Raw genomic sequence first — 26,002 nt, forward strand, 5'->3', positions numbered from 1 at the left:
GGTTCATCTTAAGGTTACTGTTCTTTTGGCCAATAGTATCTTTTGCTTTATTTTTGGAGTATTGAAGTGTTCATTAGTCTCCACGCAAATGCTAGATTATTCACTTTGCCCCGTCAGTGAATCTTGGAAACAGGCTCTGTCAACGGTAAGTTTAATTTTTACTTTTTACATGTGTTCTTATTGACGAGCGTTTATGTCTATTACCGAAAGATTTTCACGGTAGGTCAGAATTTTTTGCATTTTCTTGGACAGTTCAAATGGGTGATTCCATTGACGCCTCAGAGCCCTCCCTGGGAACAATTTAAGTATTTCTTCGATCAGCTAAATAAATCCTTTTGTAGTCTTAACTGAAACACGAGTTTTTGTGTTGTCATTTAAATTGTCAACCTGCAGCTCAAGTGTACGTTCATGGAGCGTTCCATTTCCTCTTTAATCACAAGACAGAGATCACCTGATTCACTGCACGTTTACATTCCAAAACCCTTCATTGCTTTTATTTGTTTATTATACAAATAACTCTGACGTCTGCTCAGGGGCTTTGAATACAGTTTGTTCATTTTACTTTGCAAATTAAATTTATTTTATGTGTTCGCCACTCCCAAAAACCTTGGGATCTTGCGAAAAAACCGGATGATGTAACCTTTATCGGGAAATTGCAAAGCCATCCCAAATAACTTCCATTTATTTACACCTTTTCATTACCATCATTTTAGTGGAAGCTGCAGTCGACAAGATTATTCTTTTTCCAAGCTCAGTAGATATGATTGCAGATGATCTCAAATGTATTTAGTTCAAATCCCACTAATTGTGATCATTGCACTTTTGGGAAAAGAAAAAGGAAAGAATAAAAACTGCAGAATCACTGAAGCTAATGGTGCAGAAATTACTTCTCCTCATATTTTAGATATGACAGATTGTAATTTTGAATCAAAAGGTCCCCCTTAAAAGTTACCTTATAAATCAGGTATACTCAAGAATACAGTTTGTTCATTTTGCTTTGCAAAGTTAAATTTATTTAATTTGTTCACCACTCCTTAAAACCTTAGGATCTTGCAAAAAATACTGGATGATGTAACCTTTATCAGGAAGTTACTAAGCCATACTAAGTAGCTTCTATTTATTTACACCTTTTCATTTCTATCATTATTATGGATGCTGCAGTCGACAGGGTTATTCTCTTTCCAAGCTCAGGAAATAACATGATTGCAGATGATCTTAAATGTTTTTAATTCAAATCCCACTAACTGTGATCATTACACTTTTGGGAAAAGAAAAAGGAAAAAACAAAAACTGCAGAATCACTGAAGCTAGTGGTGCAGAAATTACTTTTCCTCCTATTTTAGATATTACAGATTGTAATTTTGAATTGAAAGGTCTCCTTTAAAAGTTGTCTTATAAATCAGGTGTTTTTAATTAGCTATAGTTTGTGATGTGCTGTCTGAAAAAGCAGGGCCAAGTAAATCTTTCTAAGTCAGTGATATGTGTTATAGCAGAGCTTGCAGAGCGTAGCCCCATTATTATACAAAATAGTAGTAACCCATCAAGCCGAAAAAAATTTGGATGTATGACCCTCCGACCATACAAGGTGCTACTTTTAACATGCTTGGTTAACCGTACCTTGGGCACACCAATGCCACGGCTTTGTCCAGTAGTCCAGTGGTCAGTGCACTGGGCTCCGAGTCAGATGACCTGGGTTCTAGTCCTGGCTGGAGCAATGCATTGTGCCCTTGAGACGTGCGGGAAAAAAAAAATGCGAGCTCCACTTTTAGGCTTGGCTAAATCTATATATTATATTTGATGTGGGTTATCTATTGAATAATGAATTTGTATTAATTAGTCAACATCCAGCGATCAATCATAGTGTTATCTGCTCTATATCTCTCTCTTGCATAATTTTTTTTTTAGTTGGGAGGGGAGAGTTTGCAGCAGTATCAAGATAATTTCTTTTTGGATTTAGAGTTTGTACCCAAGTGTTTGTTGTGCTGAATGGAATGATATTCCTAACATCCTCCCAGTCCTTGGTGGGAAGAGTTGTATTATCCTCATGTCAACGTTACGCTTTGAGACATTGTTTATCCACCACCCCTGTCCTCGCTGGAGAAGGTGATTTCCTTTCACCCTTTTTAAAATTCTCCTCTCTCTCTGCTTTTGTGTGCTAACCCTTTGATGCTGGAATCACACATTAATGTCCCAAGAATTACGGTAATGATCACCGTGGTTAGCACCTTAGGAAATGTGTAGAGAACAGTATGGAAAATATGTGTACTGATGTTATGATGTCATGGTGTAAAGGGTTTGTCTCTTATTTTCCCGTTTCCTCCATATTTTTTAGGTAATGATGAAAAAAAGTTTCATAATTTTTCTCTTTACAGCTAATGACATAATGATTTATTTTAGGGTTTAAAAGAAAAACTGATCATGAATTTTTTTTTTGGAAGGAAAAATGTCTGGTGTCAGCAAGATTTTTGCTCGTGAAATATTTGACAGCCGTGGAAACCCTAGTGTTGAGGTTGATATCACAACATCAAAAGGTGAATAACTATTGGGCAGTTGGTATGCATTTTTAAGTATTAGATACGAGTTATTTCTAACATAATTAGTTTTCTTCCCTGGAAGAACATGTTTTCAATAGCAAGGGGGTAGCAAGTAGATCTATTGTGCTGGCTGCCGATTTGTAGCCTTTGCACAAACATCACTGTACACCTAATCTACATGTAATTATTTTGGAATTTGTTCAAAGTGGTTGAGAATTCGAGGAACAACAAAGCAAGATAAATTTGGTGAGACCTCAAAGCACAACTGCAAGAGCATAGAACTTCAAAATTTCCCAGGGAAACCTAGACCTCTCCAGTAATAAGAGTCTCTTCAGGCCTTCAAAACCATATGCCTGCCATTTTTATGTCATATTTTTATTGAATTTACCTCTGGTCACACTATTCAGATATATCATTGTGCAATAATAATCACCTGTAACTTTCCTGGCTGTAACATTCAGTATGCATTTTGCTCGGATGTTAATTAGGTAGCTTGGACAACAGAATTCTTCAGTTACTCAGCAAGATTTTCTGACTAACTTTCAAGGGTATAAGCTATTTTTTCTCAGATTTAGGAAATATCCTTTAATTTCTTTTTACACTACTCTCCCACAACTACATTTCTTGTCCGAAACCCTAATTTTGTAATAAACAAACATATAGACTTCCTTTGTCTTCTTCTTGCTTAAAACAAATAAATATTCCAGAGCTAATTGTACAAATGTGGGTGGTGAGAAGGCCCAATGAGCTCTGGATTCTGGTTTGAGAGGTCTGGGTTGGAGCCTCGGTTAGGTTCATTTTGGTGTGTTCTTATACCACAAACTTCCTCTCTGGTAGCTTTCCTTTACCCAGGTGTCTCTGTGGGTGGGCACCGTTGTATCATCTTATTGTATAACATAGAGGAATGTAGGCAGAGAAACTAGCTCAGAGAGAAACACGAGTAGTCAACCATCTTCTTTGTTTACTTGGTTATATAAAAACAAGAAGCATCTCTCAATCAATATGTCTTGCAACACACAAAAGATACCTGCAAGCTGCCAGGGAAATTTGATGAGTTATCAGACACTGCAATAGGCCATTTTACAGTTGTGTACTTAGTTGCCAAGCCTTTGATTTGGAGTGAGGCTGAAGGTGACATTGCTGTGATAGAGACTTCTAGTATCTAGTTAGCATGATACCAAAGTAATTTGCATTTGAAAAGCAGCAAGGTTTGTATCATAAAAAGGTCACCCATAGCCTCATTCCTGTTCAAAGGCTTGGCAACCAAGCACAGTGTAGCCAGTGTAGTGTAGCAATACTCCTTCCTATTCACTTTGTGATACAGAAGTTGTGATGAGCTCAAAGTTTAGTGGACCTCTTGGTTTGTGAGAGTTTATTTTACAAAATATGTTATACTTTTTTGTTGTAGGGCAGTTTCGTGCAGCTGTTCCATCTGGTGCATCCACTGGAGTGCATGAAGCTTTAGAGCTTCGTGACAAGGACCCAAAAAGATTTCTTGGAAAAGGTAAATTAACATTGAACAATATAAATGGTACAGTTGCAATACTACTAAGGGAAATTATTGTCATTGAAATATAAATCTGGTAATAGATATTTCTGGTGTAACTTATAATGACTATTAATGAGAATGATAAAAGTCTCTGTTTAGGCATGGGAACCATACCATCATAACTAGTGTGATGCTTGAGAAACTTTCAATTCTTGTCAATTAAAGATAAATTCGATATTTATGATTGATTTACAGTAACTATTATTTATAATTTTTTACAAGGTTTATTTTTACTATTCATGTTTTCAGTATTTGATCAGTTGTTTTCTCTTAAATTCTTATTTTATTGGGAATCTGAATAATCAAAAAAAAATTATGTTTTTGTGTTAGGTGTTCTTAAAGCTGTTGAGAATGTCAATAGTATCATTGGGCCAGCACTTATTGCAAAGGTAATTTCATAGTAGTAATAAATACTTTTTCAGTTGTTCAGATACTGACATTAATCCAAGATTCTCATAGTTCTAAAATTATCAATACTTAGAATGTGGATGTGACAAAGCAAGAGGATGTGGACAAGATAATGCTGGAGTTGGATGGAACTCCCAACAAATGTAAATATTGTTCATATATAATATTTGTATTGTTGTAAATGATTTTGATATGACTAGCTATCTTGCGAGAGTATCAATTGGGTTGTGTCTGTGTGTAATTACTCAGAAAATGGAGATATACTAGTTGTGGGAATATGGTGATGAGAAAACACAAATAGTTGTATGAAAAGTGCTTGTTAATACCATGGGGATTAAGAGTGCCAATTTGAAAGATACACTAGAGTTTTGTAGTTTGCAGGAAAGGCCACAAACTACTATATGCTACTTAGAATGATTAGGGAGATTAAAGTGTCTAGTGACTCAATTGATAATACTCAATTACCCTGTTATACTCTCCCACCAACATAGCACCATAGTCATCACAGTTTCTTTAGAAATTTACCTCCTTTATATCTTGTGAGTGGTTTGTTTTTATGATGCCTCCATCTTTATTCTGTAAACCACATTTTATAATTTTTAATGATTAGAAGTAAATTTCATTTGACCCATGGATGAAAATCATGCAGAGTAATGATTCTTGCAGGTATTAGCTGCAATTTTAGCAATTGCAGGAAGGAAGCCTGAAAAAATTCTGGCATTGATTGGGTTAAAACCTGTGTCTCTTAGATGCTACTTGGTGCTATCATCAACTGAGCTTTGAAGCCACATGTTGGGAGCACATTTTCTAGAGGGAACTTCTTTCCCAGGGAGGATCTGGTCATAATTTATTTCATTACTTGACAAACCATATTGACTCTATTGCGTATCAATTTCAGCCAAGCTGGGTGCAAATGCAATCCTGGGAGTCTCACTGGCAATTTGCAAAGCAGGAGCAGTACACAAGGTCAGTAAAGAGCATCTGTCACTGTTTAGTATCCCTTTTTTCTTTGGAAAAGATAAACGTTAATTTACAATGTTCTATTTACAGGTAAAAGCCGAAGTTAAGTCATGCAAGATCATTCTCAAAATGTGTCCATGTTCCTGTGGTTCTGAACCTTTTCACTGACAACTGGATTAAAAACATATTGCTTTTTTTTTTTACTTTTCTTACTGATGCAGAGAAATGAAAAATTTATGAAGATTGAGTGAATTTTCAATGAAAGTTACCAGCCATGTTTCTAATCACAGTTGACAGACAAGTTATTAAATTCTTGCTGAAACATTTAAATGGACGTGAAGATGTTGTGGACTTGTCCGCAGAAAGTCCAAAAATGCTCTCAGGATTCGTAGTCACCCTGTTTTGCACATGGGCCCTCTCTCCATGACCAGTATGAAGTTTGTAAGTTTCTTTTGTTAGGTGGTCCCTGTTAGCAAAGTTCATGGATACCTACCTACTAGAATAGAATTACTTAGCCCCTCACCCCTTGAGCTGATTAATTGGCAGTGAGTTTAACCAGGTGCTGTCCTTGTTTCAGGGGGTACCTCTGTATAAGCATATTGCAGACCTGGCAGGCAACAAGGAGGTGATTCTTCCTGTTCCAGCATTTAATGTTATCAATGGAGGAAGCCATGCTGGGAATAAACTTGCCATGCAGGAATTTATGCTGTTACCAACAGGTTAGACACTTACAGATTTTACAATCATGGCTCTCTTCCTGCAGGAGTATGAAAAGGTAGAATAAAATGTAAGGGAAACTTGTTGTATTCCCTGGTGGTACTTATTTGGGGCTGACTGGCCTCATGTCCCTAAGAAGTAGCAATTTTTTTGTGTACAGTGTTCTCCTTTTCATGTGGTAATTGGTAAAATTTATGGCCTTTAGTATTTCTTATTATCACCTAAAATTGCGTGGAACTCTTGAAGATTTGATAGGTGAAAGGATTGATCATGGCTAATGGTTTGAAAATAACTTTTTTCCTTCCATGCTTAAAGTAAGGGAGAACACTGCATGTTGCTAGAAAATTTTGTATCAGCTTTATTTTGGGATTTAATTATGATTTTTTGTGTTTAGTGGGAATGACTATTTGGAATCCAAGGTGGCTGAAATTTCTCCAGGGAGCTAATTTTTGCCATCTCTTCATTATGCTCTAGAACTTAATTTTCTTTTTATTTGTGGAGTTGTTTTCTGTGGGAAGTTATTTTGACACATAAAAGATTATCCAGTAAGTATTAAAATCAGCAAAATTTTCATGCAACATGGTAGAATATGTATTTGGTGTTTTTTTAGGGGCCAGTAATTTTAAGGAAGCAATGAGAATGGGCGCAGAAATATATCAGAACCTGAAAAGTGTGGTGAAGAAAAGATATGGAATTGATGGTGAGTAAGAAGAGCCCTCTGTAGATTGTAATTTGTATCTTTAACCGAGAGGTCCTTTGGAGAAAGAAGTGCATTTTCCATTAATTGAAGATGTTGAAAATTATTTTAACCCTTTACACCCTAACATCCATATTCATATTCCCCATACTCTTTTCCATACTTTTCCTTTGGGACAGACAAAGGAGAGTTCATTGTATAATCAAAACATCTTAGGTTGGTGATCATTTCCTTTATTCTCATGATCTCAATGACAGATTTAGCAGTATTTCTGTAAGGAGAAATTAGATGCTGGTCATACTTAGGGTTTTTAGGGTTTAGAGGAGATATCATCTATCACTTTTTCACATTGTTATCAACAATGATGGTAACAACTGAAGATTTAAACCACCTTTTGACACACTAATGTTTTTTTCCTCACAGCTGTTAATGTTGGTGACGAAGGAGGCTTTGCTCCAAACATTCAGGATAACAGAGAAGGTGAGAAATGTTCCCTTCCCCCACCCCCACACTCCAAAAAAACAAAACCACATGCTTTATTTCAGTAATATTCCACCCAGTTATCCAGATATCAACCAGTCTTGTTTTTAGAGAAAGATGTTTTTCATCTTGTCACAAGGGTGGGACAAAGTCCCCATAAGATATCGAACCTAGACTTTCAGATTCTATGCCTCTATGCTCTACCACTGAGCCTTAGACTCTATGGTGAGCAAGACCCATCAGGAATTCCTATATGACACATGTCCTGCACACTGCTGGGATCAGCAATTTCAATGTTTTGTAAACTGAACTAAAAAAGGTGGTGCATTTTTTGGCTCGGTAAAGAAATAGAGAACAATTTTTTGAATCTTATCGTGAGCATGGAACAAAGAAAAAACTCTGAGGAATGGAACCTCTGAGGAATGGAACCTCAAACCTTCCTATGACCTTCTTGGTTTTTACTTGATATTCATAGGTCTTGAGTTGCTCAATGTTGCCATTGCCCAAGCTGGTTACACTGGTAAGATCAAAATCGGCATGGATGTTGCTGCATCAGGTATGGTATAAAAACAGTTGTTGAAGTATGAAATGACCTTGTAATGGCAAATTCTGTCACCACAAGTGTTCTAACTGCCATGACAAGTACAGGAAATGATAGAGGCCTGTTTTTGGCAACTATTAGTAAACTTTAGTGTTTTTATTACTCAGGTTTTGTGGTCCAAGGGTAATGTGAGATAAACGTTTACCCACATTTGTATTAAATATTCAACCATTGTTTATTTTAAAAAAAATAATCTTTCATGGTAGTTGTCTGAGTATCAAGCCTTGAGCTTCCAAAACTAGTTACCATCCATATTGCTTATTTCTAAAAATCCTCTATCTAACCCTTATCCTCACCCATTTATGGTTATTTAGTATTTTAAACTGAGTTGATAGCATAAATTGGCCACAGTAAAGAGTTTCAAAGCTGACAAATTGAGCATTAGCCCTTCATTAGAGTAAACATCATGCAAGATTAAATTGCATTATCCACGAACCATACTTTTTAAGGGTAAATCCTTAAATAGATAATTTCTTCTAATACTATTTTAAGTGACACTATCTACAGTTAATAGATTGCAGATGACATCAATATGCAGTAAGAACAGAAAAGTGGCACATAAGGTGCAGCTGACTGTGTCACTGAGGTTCTTACACCATTTTGATGTCTTTTGTGATCTGTTACTGTACAGACACATCACAGCATGGAATCTATTAAGTTTATATGATAATAAATTAAAATCTTAATGGTGATATCATCTATGCATCTGTCCACTAATATAACATATGTAAGAACCACTCAAAATGTGTGTATCATTCAGCTTATCATATAAATGAATAAATACTATTTTTTTTTTATTGATAAGTTGAAGTGTACTTTTCCCTTTCTTTTATAGAATTCTACAAGGAGGGAAAATATGATTTGGACTTCAAGAACCCAGAATCTGATCCCTCAAAATGGGTAGGTGTCATTGCTTAGACTGAGGAGATCTTTTGCAACTATAACCGGTATTACAGCTGGGGAAATTCAGAATTGTTGACTCATTGAAGGAATAAATGTGTTAACAAGGCTTGGCAAAGAATATTTGGCTTGCTATTGAAATGCGTTGTTCATTAACCCTATGCACCCTGACATCAATAGGCATTATTCTTCATGCATTTTCCAATACATTTCCTTTGACACTGACAGGAGGAATTTATTTAATGATCAAAGCTTCTAAGGTCGCTGATCATTTCCTTTATTTATGCCCTTGCATCAATTCAGTTACCACATTCTGTATACGGATACTCTTCTCTGTACATTTGCACTGATACTGGTAAGAATAATTAATTTAACAATCAAAGCTTCAAAGGCTGGCGATCATTTCTTCTATTCACATCATGATCTTACTGAATGATTCAGCAGTATTACAAGAGGGAGAAACTAGATTTTAGTCACTCTTAGGGTTAAAGAGTTAAGAATGTATTTTCATCTCAAGCCTCTTCTCTTTTACTTGCAGATAACTGGTGAAGAGTTGTGCAGTATGTATGAAGATTTTATTGCCAAATATCCAGGTAGACTTGTTACTCTGTTGTTGTTGTTTTTTCTTGAAAATTAACTTAAAAAGAATAACTAATGCCTTATAAAAGCACTACAGAGAAATGGCTTCAAAACTTCTCTCCATCTTCTATGGGACTTCTATTTTTCCCATGTTGTTCAGCATCACACAAATTGAATAATCAATTGTAGCTTACTGACTAAGATATCAAGCTCTTTAAAAAGTCTATACCCCCTAAATCTTAATGTATAAAAATTCTAAGATTACTGTCAGTGAAAATACCAGTTACAGTTACTGCATCTTTTTTCACCAAGTTGTGGATTTATTTTCTCTTTTCTCTTTTCCTCTTCAGTTGTGTCTATTGAAGATGCATTTGACCAGGACGATTGGGAGCATTGGAGTCAGTTGACAGGAAAAGTAGGCATTCAAATTGTTGGGTAAGTTTGCTCTATTGATGATTTCTCTGAACATAGCATTCAATAGTTCCTATGAGATGAAGGGGACTTTTTTCAAATAATCAGTTACTAGGCAATTGGTTGGCAGTTTGATATCTACAAATACTTTTTATTTAACTTGGCAAGGTCATCCTTAGCAATTTAACTCCCAGAAGGGATTAAGAATAATTTAACTTCTCATGACAATCTTAATTCAGTATCCAGCAGTCAGGTGATGAGAATATTAAACCTTATCAGGTAGAAGTTTTTGTCTGGATCAAACACTAAGTTCTCTTAACTAATTTACTGGTAAATATGTAACAGCTAGAGAGGAGAAGTAACAATCAAATATTGGATGTTTAAGGAGTAAAAGCTATCTGTTAATTGAAAGCTGGGTTATTGGTTTAGTAAGAGTGAAGGTTACACAAAATTCTGATTTGGTTTTGACTTATTAATATTTGTTTAAATTGCTGGCGAATCAAAACTAACCACCTTGATACTCAGCAGTTTGTGTTTCTAAGAGTAAAATATTTTATGTTAAGTAAAATTGTACATTTTTGTGCTTCTATCAGGGATGACTTGACAGTGACAAACCCAAAACGGTAAGTAAGCCTCAGTGACAAACAGCTCTGCAAGGCAGCATGGTTCACTATTTTTCACTGATATAAGAGTGAACAGCATTGAATTTCTGCTAACCCTAATACTGCTAAATCATTCATAAAGATCGCGAGAATTAAGGAAATGATTGCCAACCTAGAGAGCTTTGATTGTTAAACAAATTCTCCTTGTCAGTACCAAAGCAAATATCTAGAGAAGAGTGTGGAGAATATAGATACTGAGGGTGAAGTGAACTACTGGTTTTGAGAACAAAGGCGTATGACACAAGTTTAGTAGCTATCTTAAGTTTGGTTTCCCTTCTTATCTGCCACATTTGCAACTTTTATGAACTGGTGAAAAAAATAAACTGGTCAAACATCATGACGTTTACAGCAGATTACCTCTACTAAATAATAATTTTGATCAGCTCTTTAACTCCCAGAGGTGATCAACATGTAACTTCTCCCTGTAATATCTATACATTATCCCACTAACTAAAATGAGAATATTCAAACTTAGCAGGTAGAAGTTGTTATCTTGATGTAATACCAAATTCTGGTAACTAATTTACTACAAAATGTGTAGCAGCAAGAGGAGAGTATCAGATATGCAGGGTTAAAAGGTTAATGACTGCTATCTTAGCATTGATCCAAATTTGCAAGATGTTTAATGTTGATATTTTGTTCCTTGACTGCAGCATCAAAATGGCTGTGGAGAAAAAAGCCTGCAACTGCCTTTTGCTGAAAGTGAACCAGATTGGCTCTGTCACAGAATCCATTGAGGCGTATGTATAGTTGCTCTTTTTATGTTTGTTGCATTTTGTTTGTTTGCTTGTTTGTCCAGTCTTTTTGTTATGCAACCAAAATTTTATTTCAGGTGACCATATTGTTGTTTTCTATTGCAAAATTGTGACTTTGAATATAGTTGGGCTTGAAATCCCAATTGCCTCTCTTCACCCAGTGCTGTAAATGAGAACTAGCAGGTTTTCAAGAAAACCTGATGAAATGCAGTGACATAATCTGTGAAAGATGGCATCCATTCCATAAGAAGCAACAGTGCTAGTTGCTTCATGCTATGGAAATGGCAACTGGCCAAGGAGGAAGTGTAGATAGCTTGGCTCATGTGAGAAATGTTGTTTTTGTCATCACCAGGTGCAAGCTTGCTCAGCAAAATGGCTGGGGTGTTATGGTGAGTCATCGTAGCGGAGAAACAGAAGATACTTTTATTGCTGATTTGGTTGTGGGTCTGTGCGCAGGACAGGTGAGATCACCAAATAGATTCCATTTTGTTTTCCTTCTGTTCAGTATTTGATTGCAGATGACATCAAAATGTGGTAAGAGTAAAACTGAAGCACACAAGGCACAACTGAGTGTGTCACTGATGTTCTTACTTTATTTTGATGTCTTGTTTGATCTGTAAGTGAACAGACTCGCAGCTACATGGAATCTATTTGTTTTATTTGATAATGAAGCAAAAAAACTCTCAATGATGATGTCATCTTTAGGTCTGTTCTCGAAGTAAGCGGCCAATCAAAATGTATGGGTAATTCAGCTGATTATGTAACATGAAGCATTCAACTCCAGATTCTAAGACAGCAATGAAATATTTGTTAAAATTGATGGGTAAATTTTGATTGGTAGGTGTAACTCAACATATCTGTGGTCTCACAGTTCAGAGCCATAAGCTTTGACAATCTGGCTGACATTTTTCTATGCTTTGTTTGTTTTTCTCTTTTTAGATCAAGACAGGGGCTCCATGCAGGTCTGAACGATTGGCCAAATACAACCAGCTTCTCAGGTAAATGACTTATATGTTTAGTGCAAGGTATGACTAACAAATATAAACAACATTTTGTGGCAGCATTCTTTTTTTTTTCCAACTTTCTTTAGTTAACTAGACAAGGAACTAGTAACAATACGTTGGGAAGTTAGTTTCTTTGCAGTACATTCCACCTAGTCTCCAAATTTTGACCTTAGCTTAGAGTGCATTTGCACCGCCATGTTATAGATGTAGTTCACTTTTTGATAGCGTTCAACAAGTTCTGCATGCCACGTGGGGTTCATCAGTTTGTTAGACAAATTTTCTGTGATGGTGGGCAGTTCTCTTTAAACTTACAGTTTCTTGCTTTAGAATTTGAATATGTAATCTTGCAAGCTTAGAGGATCCCCATTATTTGTAACAGTCCAGGGAATAATAAGAGCAATAATATGTTTTTGTTGGTCTTTTGACAGAATTGAGGAGGAACTAGGAGCTGGTGCCAAGTACGCTGGAGAGAAATTTCGCAAACCTCTGGAATAAACCAAAAGGCAGGATGAGAGCAAATGAAGTGGGAATTGTGAAGCTCTGTCAAGATGGCTTGCCAATGGCTGGAATGATAAATGTGGTAGACAATGTGTCAAATGACAAGCATTTTAAATAAAGTTAAAAGAAGAGAAAACACAACAAATAAAATGTGTTCTGTACTGTTACTTCTTTTGTTTCATGATTTATTTTAACCCCCTTGACCCCAAATAGTGACTAGAGGGGGGTGGGGGCTATTTAACTTTTTATAAAGAAGTTTAGAAGTAATGCTAAATTGGGCAATTATTGTTAATTTGATTGTTTTCTTTCCTTTCTTACAACTAAGTGGTTTTTAACGAATGTCAATGTATGACATCATATTTTGTGTGATTTTAACTTGACAAAAATACTGCTTGCTCTCTAAACTCCATTGTCATCTCAAGTTCTAGTTATTAAAGAATCCAGACCCATCAGCTTTAATATTTAGACTTAATTTTCTGTTGACAAAATACTTGTCACTTCAATAACCCAAGCAGTAATCAAACATGATATAACACCAAGAAATTAGTCCTTTCACAACTGTAGGAAATTCATTTGAAGAGTATTTTTTTTTAACGGTTATGTTTTTGTTTACCATGAAGGCAAAATTTGTTAAAAATCTATCATTTTTCCAAATTCAAGAAATAGTTTCTTACATTTGAAAAAAAAAACACTTTTAGTAATTAAAAATACTGGTTTGCTCAAGAGACACCAAGAAGTAGACAAAAAACTAGTGGCTGGTCTACACGATACGCCGATTTTGTTATGCAAAGTAATCATTTTATGATTGAATGACACGAATTTGATCAATATTAGGCATATGAGAAGAGACGTGTGGTGACGGGGTGGGGATGCGGGATCCTCACGAAAATACCAAGTAAAGAAGGGAGGCCACTTTCTATTTACATGGCCTGGATGAGATGGCTTAAAGGAATTTGGATCTTTCCAACATATCCCCCCCTCCCTCTACAAGAATAATGAACGGTCCCTAAAAAAATGTTATCTTACCCACCAACTTCAGCAGGATGTTTATGAAGCATCTTCCAGTAATTGGGGAATTACCTGCCTACCATTCTGAGTTGTTGGACTCAAGTTCAGTTTGAGTTACTACTGATAAACAAGCGGAAAGGGGTTATTGTGAAGAACAGCTCCAGCCTCACAGTTGATTAATAGGTCACCATATGGTCAACATCAGGTTATCAGTCTGCGACGTACCCGTGAACTACTAACGTCCAAAACAACATATTCTGGTGACGCATTCTTAATTTGAAGTACACCGACAGATTAACACCTGTCCACACACCTTTCTGTTGGTAAACAGGTGTGCTTATAATCGTCAGACCACGCTTTTCAGGGCGTTATTCATAGAGATTACCTGGAAAGGAATATTACATTCCTCAACTATTTCATTCCGTAATGAAAACGCTGTATATGGAATAGAGGTCCTTTCACTATGAGCAAGTTTTTATTGGGTGTACAAAGTAATCTGGGATTGGAACGTCGGAAAGAAGGAAACAAACGCAAGCATAAGAAGGAAGTTATCTCTCCAAACCTGTCTTAATAATAGTGTCGAGTCATAACAACACATCACGTAGCCTCTCTCCTCTCGGTCGAACATACCCAACTGTTTTTCAGTTTACTTATCATCGACCAACACAGACTACATTGAAGTCTTCATCTTTATTGACTCACATTTCACAATGACAATATAAAGTCGGTTTTACGACCAGAATTACACTCTCTTGGCCTTCGACTGCTAACAGTTACAAACCCTATGATTTACTTAGCTATGGAGTGACTACAACCACAAGCTGGAAGAATTGCACTGGAACTGTCCAACGAGCGCAGGTTACACCGAAAAAATGGTGCAGCCAGATTGAAATTAAAATTTTCCGTAACAAAATTGGAATCAAGTTTTTGAAGCGAAATAAGCTTAAGAGTTAAAATTATATTTGAAAGAGTATTTTCTCACAACTGTCTTTACAACATGACATAGTGCAGACAGCGAAAAATTATCCCCACCGCTTGAAATTAACTGCATTCGTTAATTTCTGTTTCCTTTGAAAAATAGATATAATTTTATATGTATTGTGCATTGATTAAAGAAATAACGATAAATTTCAATGCAAAGTTAGAGTAAAACAGCCCAGTCCAACACTCCAGCTGGCTTGCCGCAAGCAGTTAAATCTTTTTTACACTTAAGCATCATGATACGTCAACACGATATGTCAATATTATTCACAATTACAGGAGCGACAAGCGCAGATACAAAGAAAAGTAAAGAGAAAAATGATACCAACACGTGCGCATTTTAGTACCCAGGAATATTTTTCGTAGTTTTCTTTTATAGACTTTTGTTTTAAAGTTTCATTCATATTGGCTTGGGGGGTAAAATTATTCAAGTAAAACCAAACACATAAATCATGACTTCTCTTTTATCCTATAGACTATTCTGCAACAATTTCTTTTTTTACACAGGTGATTCTGTTACAATGCGCAACTTTTGTGGCAAAAATCTATGCATTCTTTTGCGATCAAAGGTGGCCCCATGAGCCCCTCCCATGAGATGTAAGCAAAGTGTCACAAATCTGTTTCTTAAAGTGTAGGATCTAAAATACAATGACTTTAGTGGAGGGAGCAATGACAACATCGACAAGTGCACCTTTAAACTTGTGCACTGTCCAATAAGAACCACAACTTATATCACAATGTATAAAATATAACCACTAAAACTTTGCTCTCAGAGATAGGGAGAATAAGGAAGAGGGAAGAGGAGCTTAGTTCCAGATCTTCAAGAAACTGTCCCAACTACCGGTAGCAACAGCCATGCCATCATCAGTTACACCCAGACAACTGACACGGTTGTCATGCCCAGCAAGAACGCCTGCCCGCTCTCCTTTCAATGTGTCCCATACATTGCAGTTGAAATCATCATAACCAGCCAATAGCAGGCGACCACTCTTGGAAAAGGCCACGGAGGTGATGCCGCAGATTATGTTATCATGAGCATAAACCATGAGCTCCTATGACAGACCAAGTGAATTATTGTTTAGTTCATGAGATTTGTTAGACATCTTACAATAACTCAGCTGTCTTCAAAGGCTGGTTTTCATTTACAAAGGTCATGATCATAAGCACAGAGCAATATGATCTAGGTAAAATAAAGCAACAAAATCAAAGAAAACTGTTGGTGCTGCTCACAGCTCTATTGCCTATGATCCACTGAAAACTGGATTGTCAGAGTTGAAAGCTTCAGAGTTCTTCCACTTCTGCTTGTGACTCTAACAATCTAGTTTTCACTAGATAATAAGCTTGGAAGTCATATGAGGAATCAAAAAAAAGAAAACCACAACACCCACCAAATACTTCAGATCCTTTACTAAGTTTTAAAAGGAACCTAAAGCATGATTAACCTGCATAGGCTAACTTGTCAATCAAGTTATTACCTGATCAGCTCGGATGTCAAACAGCCTACAAGTGGCGTCGTCAGACCCTGTTGCAAATGCATATCCATTGGGAAAATACTGAAATGAACCAAAAACAAAATATTTACCTTTTCAATCCCAATATCTTAATAGTTATCTACCTTACTGTCTGCTGTTCATTTCTTTTACAGCTCTGGGAATTAAAAGTTGACCCATTTACTTGGTTTTCCACAGGAAAGGCCCAAATCTTAGATTACCCTGCAATTATTGTTTATCTTCCAAAGAGGAACTTCCAGACTTATCTTGGCAGGCACTGATTAACAGGCTCTGACAATCTAAAAAACTGCGTGGCCTCTAAAGACAAGAATAAGCCATTTATGGTTCTCTGAAGCAAACAAGCTAGTATTAGCTGTTATGTAAAGACTTTTGGCAAGATGCTCAATTTTGTCACAGGTATGACAAATGGCCCAAACTCTTGAGCCCAAGTGAAGGCACCTATGTCCTCTTGTAAACATTTGTCTTTATTCTTGTCAACTATCTACTTACTGCTGGGTCGACACTAAATGGCGAAATTAAGTTTTACAGTTACAAACTATCCCAGATTATTAAGTATAGCACTAAAACCAGAATTAACTTCAAAGAAGGCTAAAAAATTTGGTTTGAAACTTACTGCTACTGCATTGATATCTGATTCATGTCCTGTGAAAGTTTGTTTACACATGCCGTCCGGTATACTCCACAGCTGAAAGAACAAGAATGAAGTAATTTAGTTACAATTGGTGCCTGTTTTTGAATTTCTAACCTTCTGGTTGGCTGAGTGGAGTCATGCTATGATCTTGTAACCAAGCTCAGAGCTCATGAACTAACTCTGAAAAATATGGTCTAGTGTAGGTAAAACTAAATTGTGAAATCCATCAACCATGCTTTTTAAGGGCTAGTGTTCAAAAATATATCAAAACAAGGCAGCCAACAAAAAAAAAACAAGGAAAAAAAAAAACTACTCAGACTGTAATACCTTTGCTGATGCATCACAAGCACCCGACACAAAAGATTTGCTATCTGGAGAGAGTGATAGGCTCATCACATCGCCTGTATGACCACTGAATGTGGTTGTTTGCTGTCCAGTCTCAATGTCCCACAAAGCACTGAAAACAAACATAAATTTCCTTGTAAATAATAATTCTGATTGGTATGTAGGGTTGTAGATAAGAAGTTATGCCACCAGCTGAAATTTCAAGCAAAGTGACTCAAAGATGGGCCTAGTGTAGTAACTACTTTTTGTTTCTACTTTCAGTAGTTTGCAATCTTGCATGGTGTGGACAAATTTACTGGAATTATAGTTTGGAAGACTATTTACTTCTGAATTACACAGTCTTACCAGGTCATATCTCCTGAACTGGTGAGAATTTGGTTGTCATCAGTGAAACGACAACATGACAAGTAACCTGACAAAAAAAGAGGGAAAAAACCATGCATAAACTGAAAATGTTTTAACCCCTTCATAATTTTCATGGAAATTCTCTTTACAGTCTACAATTCATTTCTTAAAATGTTTGTTCAAAGAATTTGTTGTTGGATTAAACAGAAATTCACTGGTTAATTTTTTCCTCCATTCTTGCCTCTCGGCTGCTCGACCCTTTCCACCCTAACATCAGTATGGATATTCTCCATACTGTTCTTCATACATTTCCAAAGAGGCTGACAAGGAGAATTTGTTTATCAATCAAGAGCTGCTTTAGTTGGTGATCATCTCCTCTACTCTCATAACTTTCATGTTTGATTCAGGGATGATATAGTAAGGAGAAATTAGATGCTAGTCACTCTTAGGGGGCATAAGGGTTAATACTATACTGATACTAAGGATAATTTACATCTTGGTCACTCCCCTGAGTTGAAGGGTTAAAAACATAGCATATGGAGATTCTGGAAGGAGAGTGGTATAGATATTGTGAAACTCTCTGACTTGGCATGCAAAAAAAGTTGTGTCTTATGGCCTGGGGCTTGTGGATTTTTCACCCGTGACAAAATTCACACCACAGTTGTCTAACAGGTCGGTGGATTTTTTCTGGGACTCATTCTAATTGCAGATTCTATTTAAGTTGAGGACACCACTTGTTCTCAACTTCTGGTTAGATATAAGGGGAATGGAGTTCATTATTTAAGTCCCTCTTACAAAGTGAATTCTATTGATGCAAGACTTTCATTGAAAAAAGTCATCCAGCGTCAAGAATCTGCTATGAAGATGGACACTTACAAGGTTTTCAAATAGGAAAAAAGTAGCAAGAGGAAATTGTTAAGTAGCTGGAGCACTATCTCATTGCGATAATGGCGGCCTTGTGGGATAAGGTGCTGGAACACGAAAAGTACCCAGCACAAATGCTTGAAGTAGCTGGTGACTTGCACCACGTACCAGCAAAATTTGAAAACCCTGCATTTACAAAAACTGTAACAACAACACACCTGTGTGACCAGGCAACTCCCGACTGACTCTGACATTTCCTTCTCTTGTTTTCAAGCTGTATATGGAACAGATATTGTCCAGTCCACCTGTTGATCAAACACAACTGAACATTAGTATAAAAAGGCTAAGTCTGTTTTAGAACAGAGACCCACACCACTTGAAGTGAAGAGGAGTACTGCCCCTTCCTGAAAGACACACTAGTCCAACACATGTTCACCTTAACTTCCAATATCTGACTAACAATTCTCCCATCTTGCTGCTACAAATTTCCTTATAACTTAGTTCAAAGAATTAAGTGTTAGATAAATTTGAGTATTCTCATTATCTGTGTGCTGGGTAATACTAGGATACTATAGGAAGAAATTTCACGTTCATCACTTGTGTGAATTTAAGGGTGAACCCCCTCTCTCCCAAGCATGATCCAAATCTACTCAGTTCGAATCATAAACCTACTGCATTTTCTAATAACAACCCAGGGCATGCTGACCATGCCCAGGTGTCCAAGGCCCAGCTGTTTGGTGAGTAACACTATCCAACCCTTGGTCAACCAAGGCCAAGCTGTTTCTTCTTCTCCAAAACCCTAGTAAGATCCAATTCAAATTGCCTTCTTTCCTATTTTTGCACTCCTGTTTGACTAAAACCAAATAATTGTATATTTTGAAAAAGGTGTACACTTTTAATCCCAAGATCTGTTGATTATCCTTATTTGCTGCTGCATGATTCATTTGAAAATTAGTTGCAAGAGGAGTTAGATCAACCTCAGCCTAATAGGTTTGAGCACTATCATTACTTGATGGATAATTATTGGATATTAAATTAAAGGGAGAAGTTGCATGGTTATCACTTCTAGGGATTCATGGGCAAACTCCTTTAATTTCTCTTTCAAAACACCCAAATGTCACTTAATATAAACAAGGCCTGCAATTAAATTGGCTCTGCATCCCTTACCGCATGCAACATAATTTCCTGAGGGAGCATATGCACATGTCATCACCCAACTGGATCGTAAAGGTATCGCATGTACCTAGAACATATTGAAAATAAGTCGATGTCTTCAGTTAAATGAGGCCATAACAGGTAGGAAATGGTACGCACACAAACGTACTTCAAAGTTTAAGGATAAAAGTGATTTTCAGAAAATTCTTATAAATGCATTCAAACCCTGGTGCCACTTGGCAACCTTTTAAAAACACAGTTAGTGACCAGAAATCATAAGATGTGCTGACAGTCCATGCACTTTTTACTTACTACATTTGTAACAAAATCACTTCCTCACACAACTTTGCACACTCTAGGTACACATTACCCACACTATCCAATGATTTGGAAATGAATGGACATTTTCCTCAAATTCATACGATAATTGTGATTGACAAATCAAAGTTAATGTAGTAGTAGTACTTAGAAAATTACTCTGTTGACAGTCTGCAATCAATCTTAAACACAGTCAGGCATTCATTTCATACATAATTTTGTTTTATCAACCAAGTTGATGATGTAACTTGGCCACCATTAAAAGTTTCCAAAGCAAACATTTTAAGCATTAGTCGTTCTTTTGTTGAGTATAAACTATCATGTGGGTGTAATAATTTACCTTGTTAGTTGTATATGAATCCCAAACAATAAGCTTTCCATCTTGTGAAGCACTAACTAAATTCCTGAAATTAAGAAAGCAGTGGTGAGAGGTATATCATACTAAAGATAATTTTCAGCAGCATTTAAACCTTTAACACCCTTACATCAGTATCTATATTCTCTACACTCTTCTCTACATTTTTCCTCTAGTACTAACAGGGAGAATTGCCTTTTAGGCTTGTGATCATTTCCTTTATTCTCATGATCTCTATAAATGACTTAGCAGCATTACTGTTAGGTGAAATTAGATGCTGATCACTCTTAGGAAGAGAATAAAGTGAAAAGTTGAAAAAGACAAGTAAAGAAAAGGAGCAATAATTGTAATTCACAAAATATTTTCAGTACAACAAAAAGGAAAAAAAAAACCCTAAAAAAAATAAGAATTACTAGAAGTAGCTTGAGAGTTACAGGATTAATACTGACATACCTTGAATCAGTAGCCCAGTGCATTGCATATATTTTTGCAAGATGTCCTCGAAGTGTTCTTCTAGTTCTCATCTGTATTCTACCGACAGCTTCAATATTATGTGTTACCTGAAAAGTGAGAGCAATTCAACAAATTACAGAACAAAGTCACAGGAAAAAAAAGGTTATAACCAGATCATGGGTTATACAAAGAGCATAAGACATAATATTTACTAAACTAAATCTAACTGCTTTTTGTTTTTTTATATTGACTTACTTGTGTCAGGGATGTATCGCACACTGCTTTCCTTGCATCCTGTTGGAAAAAAAAGAGACATAAATCTCACTGATGTACTGTGGGGCAGCTTAAAAGGTTCATATGTGATTCTTTGAACTGCGTAAATGTTGGCGTTCCATGTAACACTTGGTTACCACGTAGAAAACATAAAAAATGTTCTTATCAGAGGTACACAGGCTAGCAACTCAGAATAGGGTGAGATTTTTCTCAGTATCACCATGACATCTATATCAAAAGTAATTTATCTTTGATGTATTCACTGATATGAAGACTTGCATTACTACACAGAGAGCTCACCTACAGAATCACAAGCTTGCTTTTCGACATCAGCAATGACTATTGTAAGACTAAAATTACTTCTCGTCAAACACATCTTAATGTTTGGCACAAGGGTATAAACTGCGCTTACAAAATTAACAAATATGAGAGATTGCATTTTGTACAGAATGATCTTGACAGAAGTAATAAAATGTTCTCATTTAATCTTAAAGGTACAAAGTTCACATACGTAAATAAAGAGAAACAGCTCTTGTCAAGAGCGAATCATCTGCGAATGATAAGCCCTTGCGAGTTTAGAGATTTCAAGATGACCATGTTATGTTTGGTTGCATGCTGTTGAAAATAGGGCCAGTTATTGGGTTGAACTATCTATATATTGCATTGAAAAAGGTCAAATGGCTCTCATCCACCTGTAACATCATATGACTTAGTCTTTGATGAACTAACACCTGTATCAAAGTGGTAAAAATAAAACTTAATTTGAACAGTCTCACTCAGGCCCTGTGAGATATGCTTGAACACATTGCCCTTGGGCTTAAAAAGCTAGCATTTTTTGGATCATAAGCAAAGGATCAAATGTACATAAAAATTTATTTCAAGGAAAGATAATTTCAATACAATCAAACAGACTGAAATTGAACTTCTAGATTACAACCTGAACATTGAATTATAGCAACAGGGACTTCCAACCGGTTTGTTTACAGAAAATGCTCAACTTCTCCTTTTGACAACAGAAATTGAAACTTACACAAAAGTTAACTTTCTGTATACAAGGAAACGTTTCGTTGAAAGTCTTTCTTCATTGGTTTTATTGAAGCGATATATCTCTAGGAAGGAATGAAATATGCAGAACATCACGAAAAAGAAGAGTAACGAAAGTGCAATACGGAACGAACGAAATCGTGTCAGATAATATTTCCATATCAAAGATGCTCGTTCTTCAGTGATAAGGACACTGCAAAAGTGGGATTCTTTTCAGCAGCATCTCAGGAGCTTTCCTCAGAAAACAAATGTGTGTTTCACAGTTTCCATGGTGCGGTTTAAATGTTCGACTTCGTTCAAGATGGTCGCCCGTGGGGGCCATTGCAATCGAAACAAACGTCTGGATCGCTCGCAATTCGCCTGGTTTTTTGTAAAATGAAAACGCTCGTGGAAAAAGTTAGGGTAGATTGAAAAACATTGATTAAAACTATGACATAAAAAATATGATCAGGAACTTTACGGACACACCTCAACCCATTTTAAGAACTGAGAAATGACTCGTTATCGTCGAAATATTCATAGCAATTCGACGTTTGTATCTTTTCTCGAGGAAAGCATTGTTCAAGCGTTATATTTGAGCCTTTGCTGACTTGGCTTTAATTTCATTCGCTGTAGAATCTCTTATAAAAGTGATATTGCCCGAAAAAGATGGCAAGAGAGAGTTCGAAAGGTAAAGCTTCCGTTTTGAGTTGACTTTAGGAAGCAAAGAGAGTCAGTCTTTCAATTTCGAACATTACACCATTGAACTTGTAGGCAAAAAACACAACTCGCAATTTAATCGGCACAACCGCAAAAGCTCCCCATAGTTGATACTCCTTTCGACAAGAATTGCTGAAAGCTATCCAAAGAACAACAGATGGAGCGAAAATCGAGGAGCATTGGAAAGAACTCCGCAGCAACGATGAAACTAGACGAACTTTCAATGGCTTATCCATTTCAAGAAATGTAGTTCATTTCCTTTTTAAATTCCCAATCTTTACTCAATTTTGCCACGGTCATAACGAAAAATCAATAAAAACTATGGCTCAAGCATCATTTCTGAAACATCTCTGTTTTTTTTTTTCTGTTTAATGATCTCGCTGCTTCGAATCATAGAGATGACGGTGCTAACTTGCTATGGTCGACATTATATTCCGACCACAAAATGCGACTTGCAAAATTTACCTCCCAGTTCGTTTAGTTAAGAAAGCTAGTTTTCCTCACATTAACAGACGAGGAACAAGACCTTTGGAGCCTTTTTCTGGTAGCGATCTCAAGCGTAATGAATGCAATATTCGTAAGGAACATGGAAATGGTCTCTTGCAACATCTGCCAGTGTGTACTATAAATATAAATACTGAAGCGAGAGAAAACTTTCCTCTGAAATATCTCGCTCCTAGACATAAAATCACATCGGAAAGACGAAACATGGAAGGGAATGGTGGAAAATATTTCACATCTCGTCAAAATACTGATTGCCTTTGACAATATCGAACGACAATGCTGAAATATTGTCAGAGCTCGCGTGGCACTTCGCCGCGAGAATCTAATGGCGACCTCCACAGAACGAAGAACAAATTTCGCGATCACTAACAACAAAGCGGTCTCAAAAGAACATATTTTGGATCACATCAAGGTGAAACCGATACAAGGCTCGCGTATGATCTTTTTGGCAACTTAGATCATCGATGTCCTGCTTCTCAAACCATAAATACCACGGTTTTGAAAGCGATCAATGTGTTATCCGTTCGTTCAGTGGGTTCACCCACTTGCTAGCCGGTTGGCCGGTTGTTATGGAGTGGTAACACAAATACTTACCCTGATCTGTGCTTTCAATACTTCTGCTTCTTGCCTAAGACTTTCGAGGTCTCCCGCGCCATGGCTTTGGTTCTGCTGCATTCTGAATCGATTTTTGGTTGAAAGTTGCGCCGAAAGTTACAAGGCAAATTGGGCTCAGTCGTCCGCAAACGCCTGTAGCCGCTTCCAATCCTTCCAAACGCCGCTAATTCAAAATCACCGCCGGCCCAGAAAACTGCATGTACTGTTTAAACGGCGTCCACAACTTTCTTTCGTCGAAAACCCCGTTTATAACATGTAGGAGAATCACTCGCTACAATCGTTGGGAGTGGTTCCTTTTCGGCGGCGGCGGACCCTGAAATCTTACTGAGGCCCTCCCATATATAAACCGCGACCGCGATGAGTCATGGACTACAAAATTCTCATTTTTCTGATTTCTTCTCCTTCCATTGCTTCCGTTTCCCCCCTCCGTTTCATTTTCATGAAAGTGGGAAAAACTACAATAAATCAATTCTTCCCATCAAAGTCGCACTTAAATTATCCTGATATAGTTGCAAGGTTTCATTTTGAATATCTGGAAATATCGAACATTTGGGCTTAGTTGCATTAACAGCAAAAATGAATTCTGTTTACATTAATCCTTCGTTCTACCCCTAAACAAATTATTTTCAAGACCTATGCACATATATTCATTTTTATTGAACACGGACAGGAAGAAGTTCATATTTTGCCAATTGCTGTTTGCTGTAAAAGTCCGGTCTGACCAGATATGAGATACAAGAAAAATGCACATGACTGCCTTTGTGCGCTAAGTTTTGAGGTCAACAAACTCCTACTCTTCAAAATGAGTTGAAAAGGGAAATCTTCCTCTTAAAAAATTAGTTCTTGTCGCAAGGAATAATGAAAAAGTATATCACTGTCGCCATTTCCTTCACCTTTTCTGCCGTTTTCTCTGAAAAAAAAAAAACTGCAAATTGATGCATCAGTCTTTATTTTCGCGCCGAAATTTCTCACCTTTTTTGAGCTTACGAACGAAGTAAAGTCTTCTTACTCCCCCCCTCCTCCCCCCCTCCCCCCCCCCCCCCGTGTTAGACAGAGGCTCGGGAATCTCGGAAATGGCTCATTCATTATCAAATTTTTCTCTTTCATGCATACTCAGCTCATCTTTGATTCGAAAGTTGTCTTGTTGTCCTTTGTATTAAACGTCCTTATTTGGACAAATCCTCCGCCTTGCCCAGGGCTCAAAGCTTGAAAACGACGTGATTTCATGCGACCTTGGACAACAAACATTACAAAATAACTGACTTAAGTCAATGACTTATTGATAACTCAAAGGAAATTGAAATATTTACGTTTATTTCATAAAAGCAATAGACTGAAGAGTAAGAGAATATCAAAATTTATGTGTATTTGTGGGGAAAAATGACTGGAATGCAACGAAGCATAAGGTCCTCTTAGGGGGATCTGGGTATTTCCAGTCAATATGAGAATTTCCTGTATCTCCTTTAACCTTTATTTCCTGACATCACAATGCGCGTTTACCACGTTGGCTCTACAAATTTCCGGTTATTGACGGGGAGAGTTTATTTAAAGACAAAGAATTTCTTTAGTTGGTGATCATTTTTTTTACTCTCATAACCGACTTTTAATGATGAATTCAGGCGTGATGTCGCAAGGAGAAATTAGCTGATAGTCAGTCTTTGGGGTTAAAGGATTAATTGCATCGTTTTGCCTCAATGACGAGAACGCTTTCGGTCATTTTCATCCACTTCCGGTTCCTTTTCGGGGGTTCTATCCAGTCCTCAACAGAAACCAAAAATTTGAAGAGGATGACAATAGATATGTAACCATGCAGTATATCAATATTGCTACCAGTAATGTTAAAGGTATTGTTCTGACCCTCTTTTTAAACAGAATCTTCATCAATGATTCGTTCCATTTTTTTCTTTTTTTGAGCTTGGTAATATTGAATATTGCTGTATCCCATATGCATTTAACCTTTCTTCTGTGACTCTGAGGAAGCTGTCACATATCCGGTTTTCTAGCGAGAAAGTGGACAAATTCAATGGTGGACGAAAATTACTCTTTATTTTTTTTTCTGTTGTGTCTTTTTTAGTCTGTCTTCCGTTCAGTGTTATTTAGTACATTATACCTTTCTGAAGAGCTTTTTTTCCAGTTATTCACATGT

At 36.7% G+C, this 26,002-nt stretch overlaps 2 protein-coding genes across 3 annotated transcripts; one reads left to right on the forward strand and one right to left on the reverse strand.

Moving 5' to 3' along the window:
* The first annotated feature begins 39 nt into the window (after nt 1-39).
* Nucleotides 40-12,922, forward strand: LOC131798491 (alpha-enolase). 2 transcript variants are annotated; one of them, XM_059116142.2, is made up of 19 exons: nt 84-145; nt 1,958-2,103; nt 2,439-2,531; nt 3,943-4,038; nt 4,414-4,472; nt 4,565-4,634; nt 5,390-5,457; nt 6,029-6,170; nt 6,779-6,868; nt 7,289-7,345; nt 7,821-7,901; nt 8,782-8,846; nt 9,385-9,439; nt 9,776-9,860; nt 10,430-10,459; nt 11,152-11,238; nt 11,606-11,714; nt 12,193-12,251; nt 12,686-12,922. In XM_059116142.2, exons 2-19 carry the CDS (start codon nt 1,992-1,994, stop codon nt 12,750-12,752), a joined length of 1,425 nt encoding a protein of 474 aa, XP_058972125.2. In that variant the 5' UTR covers nt 84-145; nt 1,958-1,991; the 3' UTR covers nt 12,753-12,922. The 2 variants fall into 2 exon arrangements, with proteins under 2 accessions (XP_058972126.1, XP_058972125.2); XM_059116143.2 differs by lacking the exon at nt 1,958-2,103 and having other exon boundaries at nt 40-145.
* A 1,516-nt stretch (nt 12,923-14,438) lies between these two features.
* Nucleotides 14,439-24,165, reverse strand: LOC131798468 (guanine nucleotide-binding protein subunit beta). The gene is made up of 11 exons (XM_059116116.2): nt 23,836-24,165; nt 20,977-21,015; nt 20,722-20,828; nt 20,254-20,317; nt 19,608-19,683; nt 18,659-18,745; nt 17,577-17,643; nt 17,214-17,343; nt 16,869-16,940; nt 16,220-16,297; nt 14,439-15,796 (listed from the first exon to the last, which is right to left on the reverse strand). Exons 1-11 carry the CDS (start codon nt 23,914-23,916, stop codon nt 15,551-15,553), a joined length of 1,047 nt encoding a protein of 348 aa, XP_058972099.1. The 5' UTR covers nt 23,917-24,165; the 3' UTR covers nt 14,439-15,550.
* Nucleotides 24,166-26,002: the final 1,837 nt, after the last annotated feature.

Source organism: Pocillopora verrucosa, chromosome 9 (genome assembly GCF_036669915.1).
Source record: "Pocillopora verrucosa isolate sample1 chromosome 9, ASM3666991v2, whole genome shotgun sequence".
NCBI classification, from domain to species: Eukaryota; Metazoa; Cnidaria; class Anthozoa; order Scleractinia; family Pocilloporidae; genus Pocillopora; species Pocillopora verrucosa.

Coding starts and splice junctions, on each gene's coding strand:
- LOC131798491 (XM_059116142.2), top strand. CDS start 1,992: ATGATATTCCTAACATCCTCCCAGTCCTTGGTGGGAAGAGTTGTATTA. Junction 6,171..6,778: donor ATTTATGCTGTTACCAACAG/GTTAGACACTTA, acceptor GTGTTTTTTTAG/GGGCCAGTAATTTTAAGGAA. Junction 9,440..9,775: donor TTTTATTGCCAAATATCCAG/GTAGACTTGTTA, acceptor TTTCCTCTTCAG/TTGTGTCTATTGAAGATGCA.
- LOC131798468 (XM_059116116.2), bottom strand. CDS start 23,916: ATGCAGCAGAACCAAAGCCATGGCGCGGGAGACCTCGAAAGTCTTAGG. Junction 18,746..19,607: donor AGGAAATTATGTTGCATGCG/GTAAGGGATGCA, acceptor TTTGATCAACAG/GTGGACTGGACAATATCTGT. Junction 16,941..17,213: donor CTTGTGATGCATCAGCAAAG/GTATTACAGTCT, acceptor TTGTTCTTTCAG/CTGTGGAGTATACCGGACGG.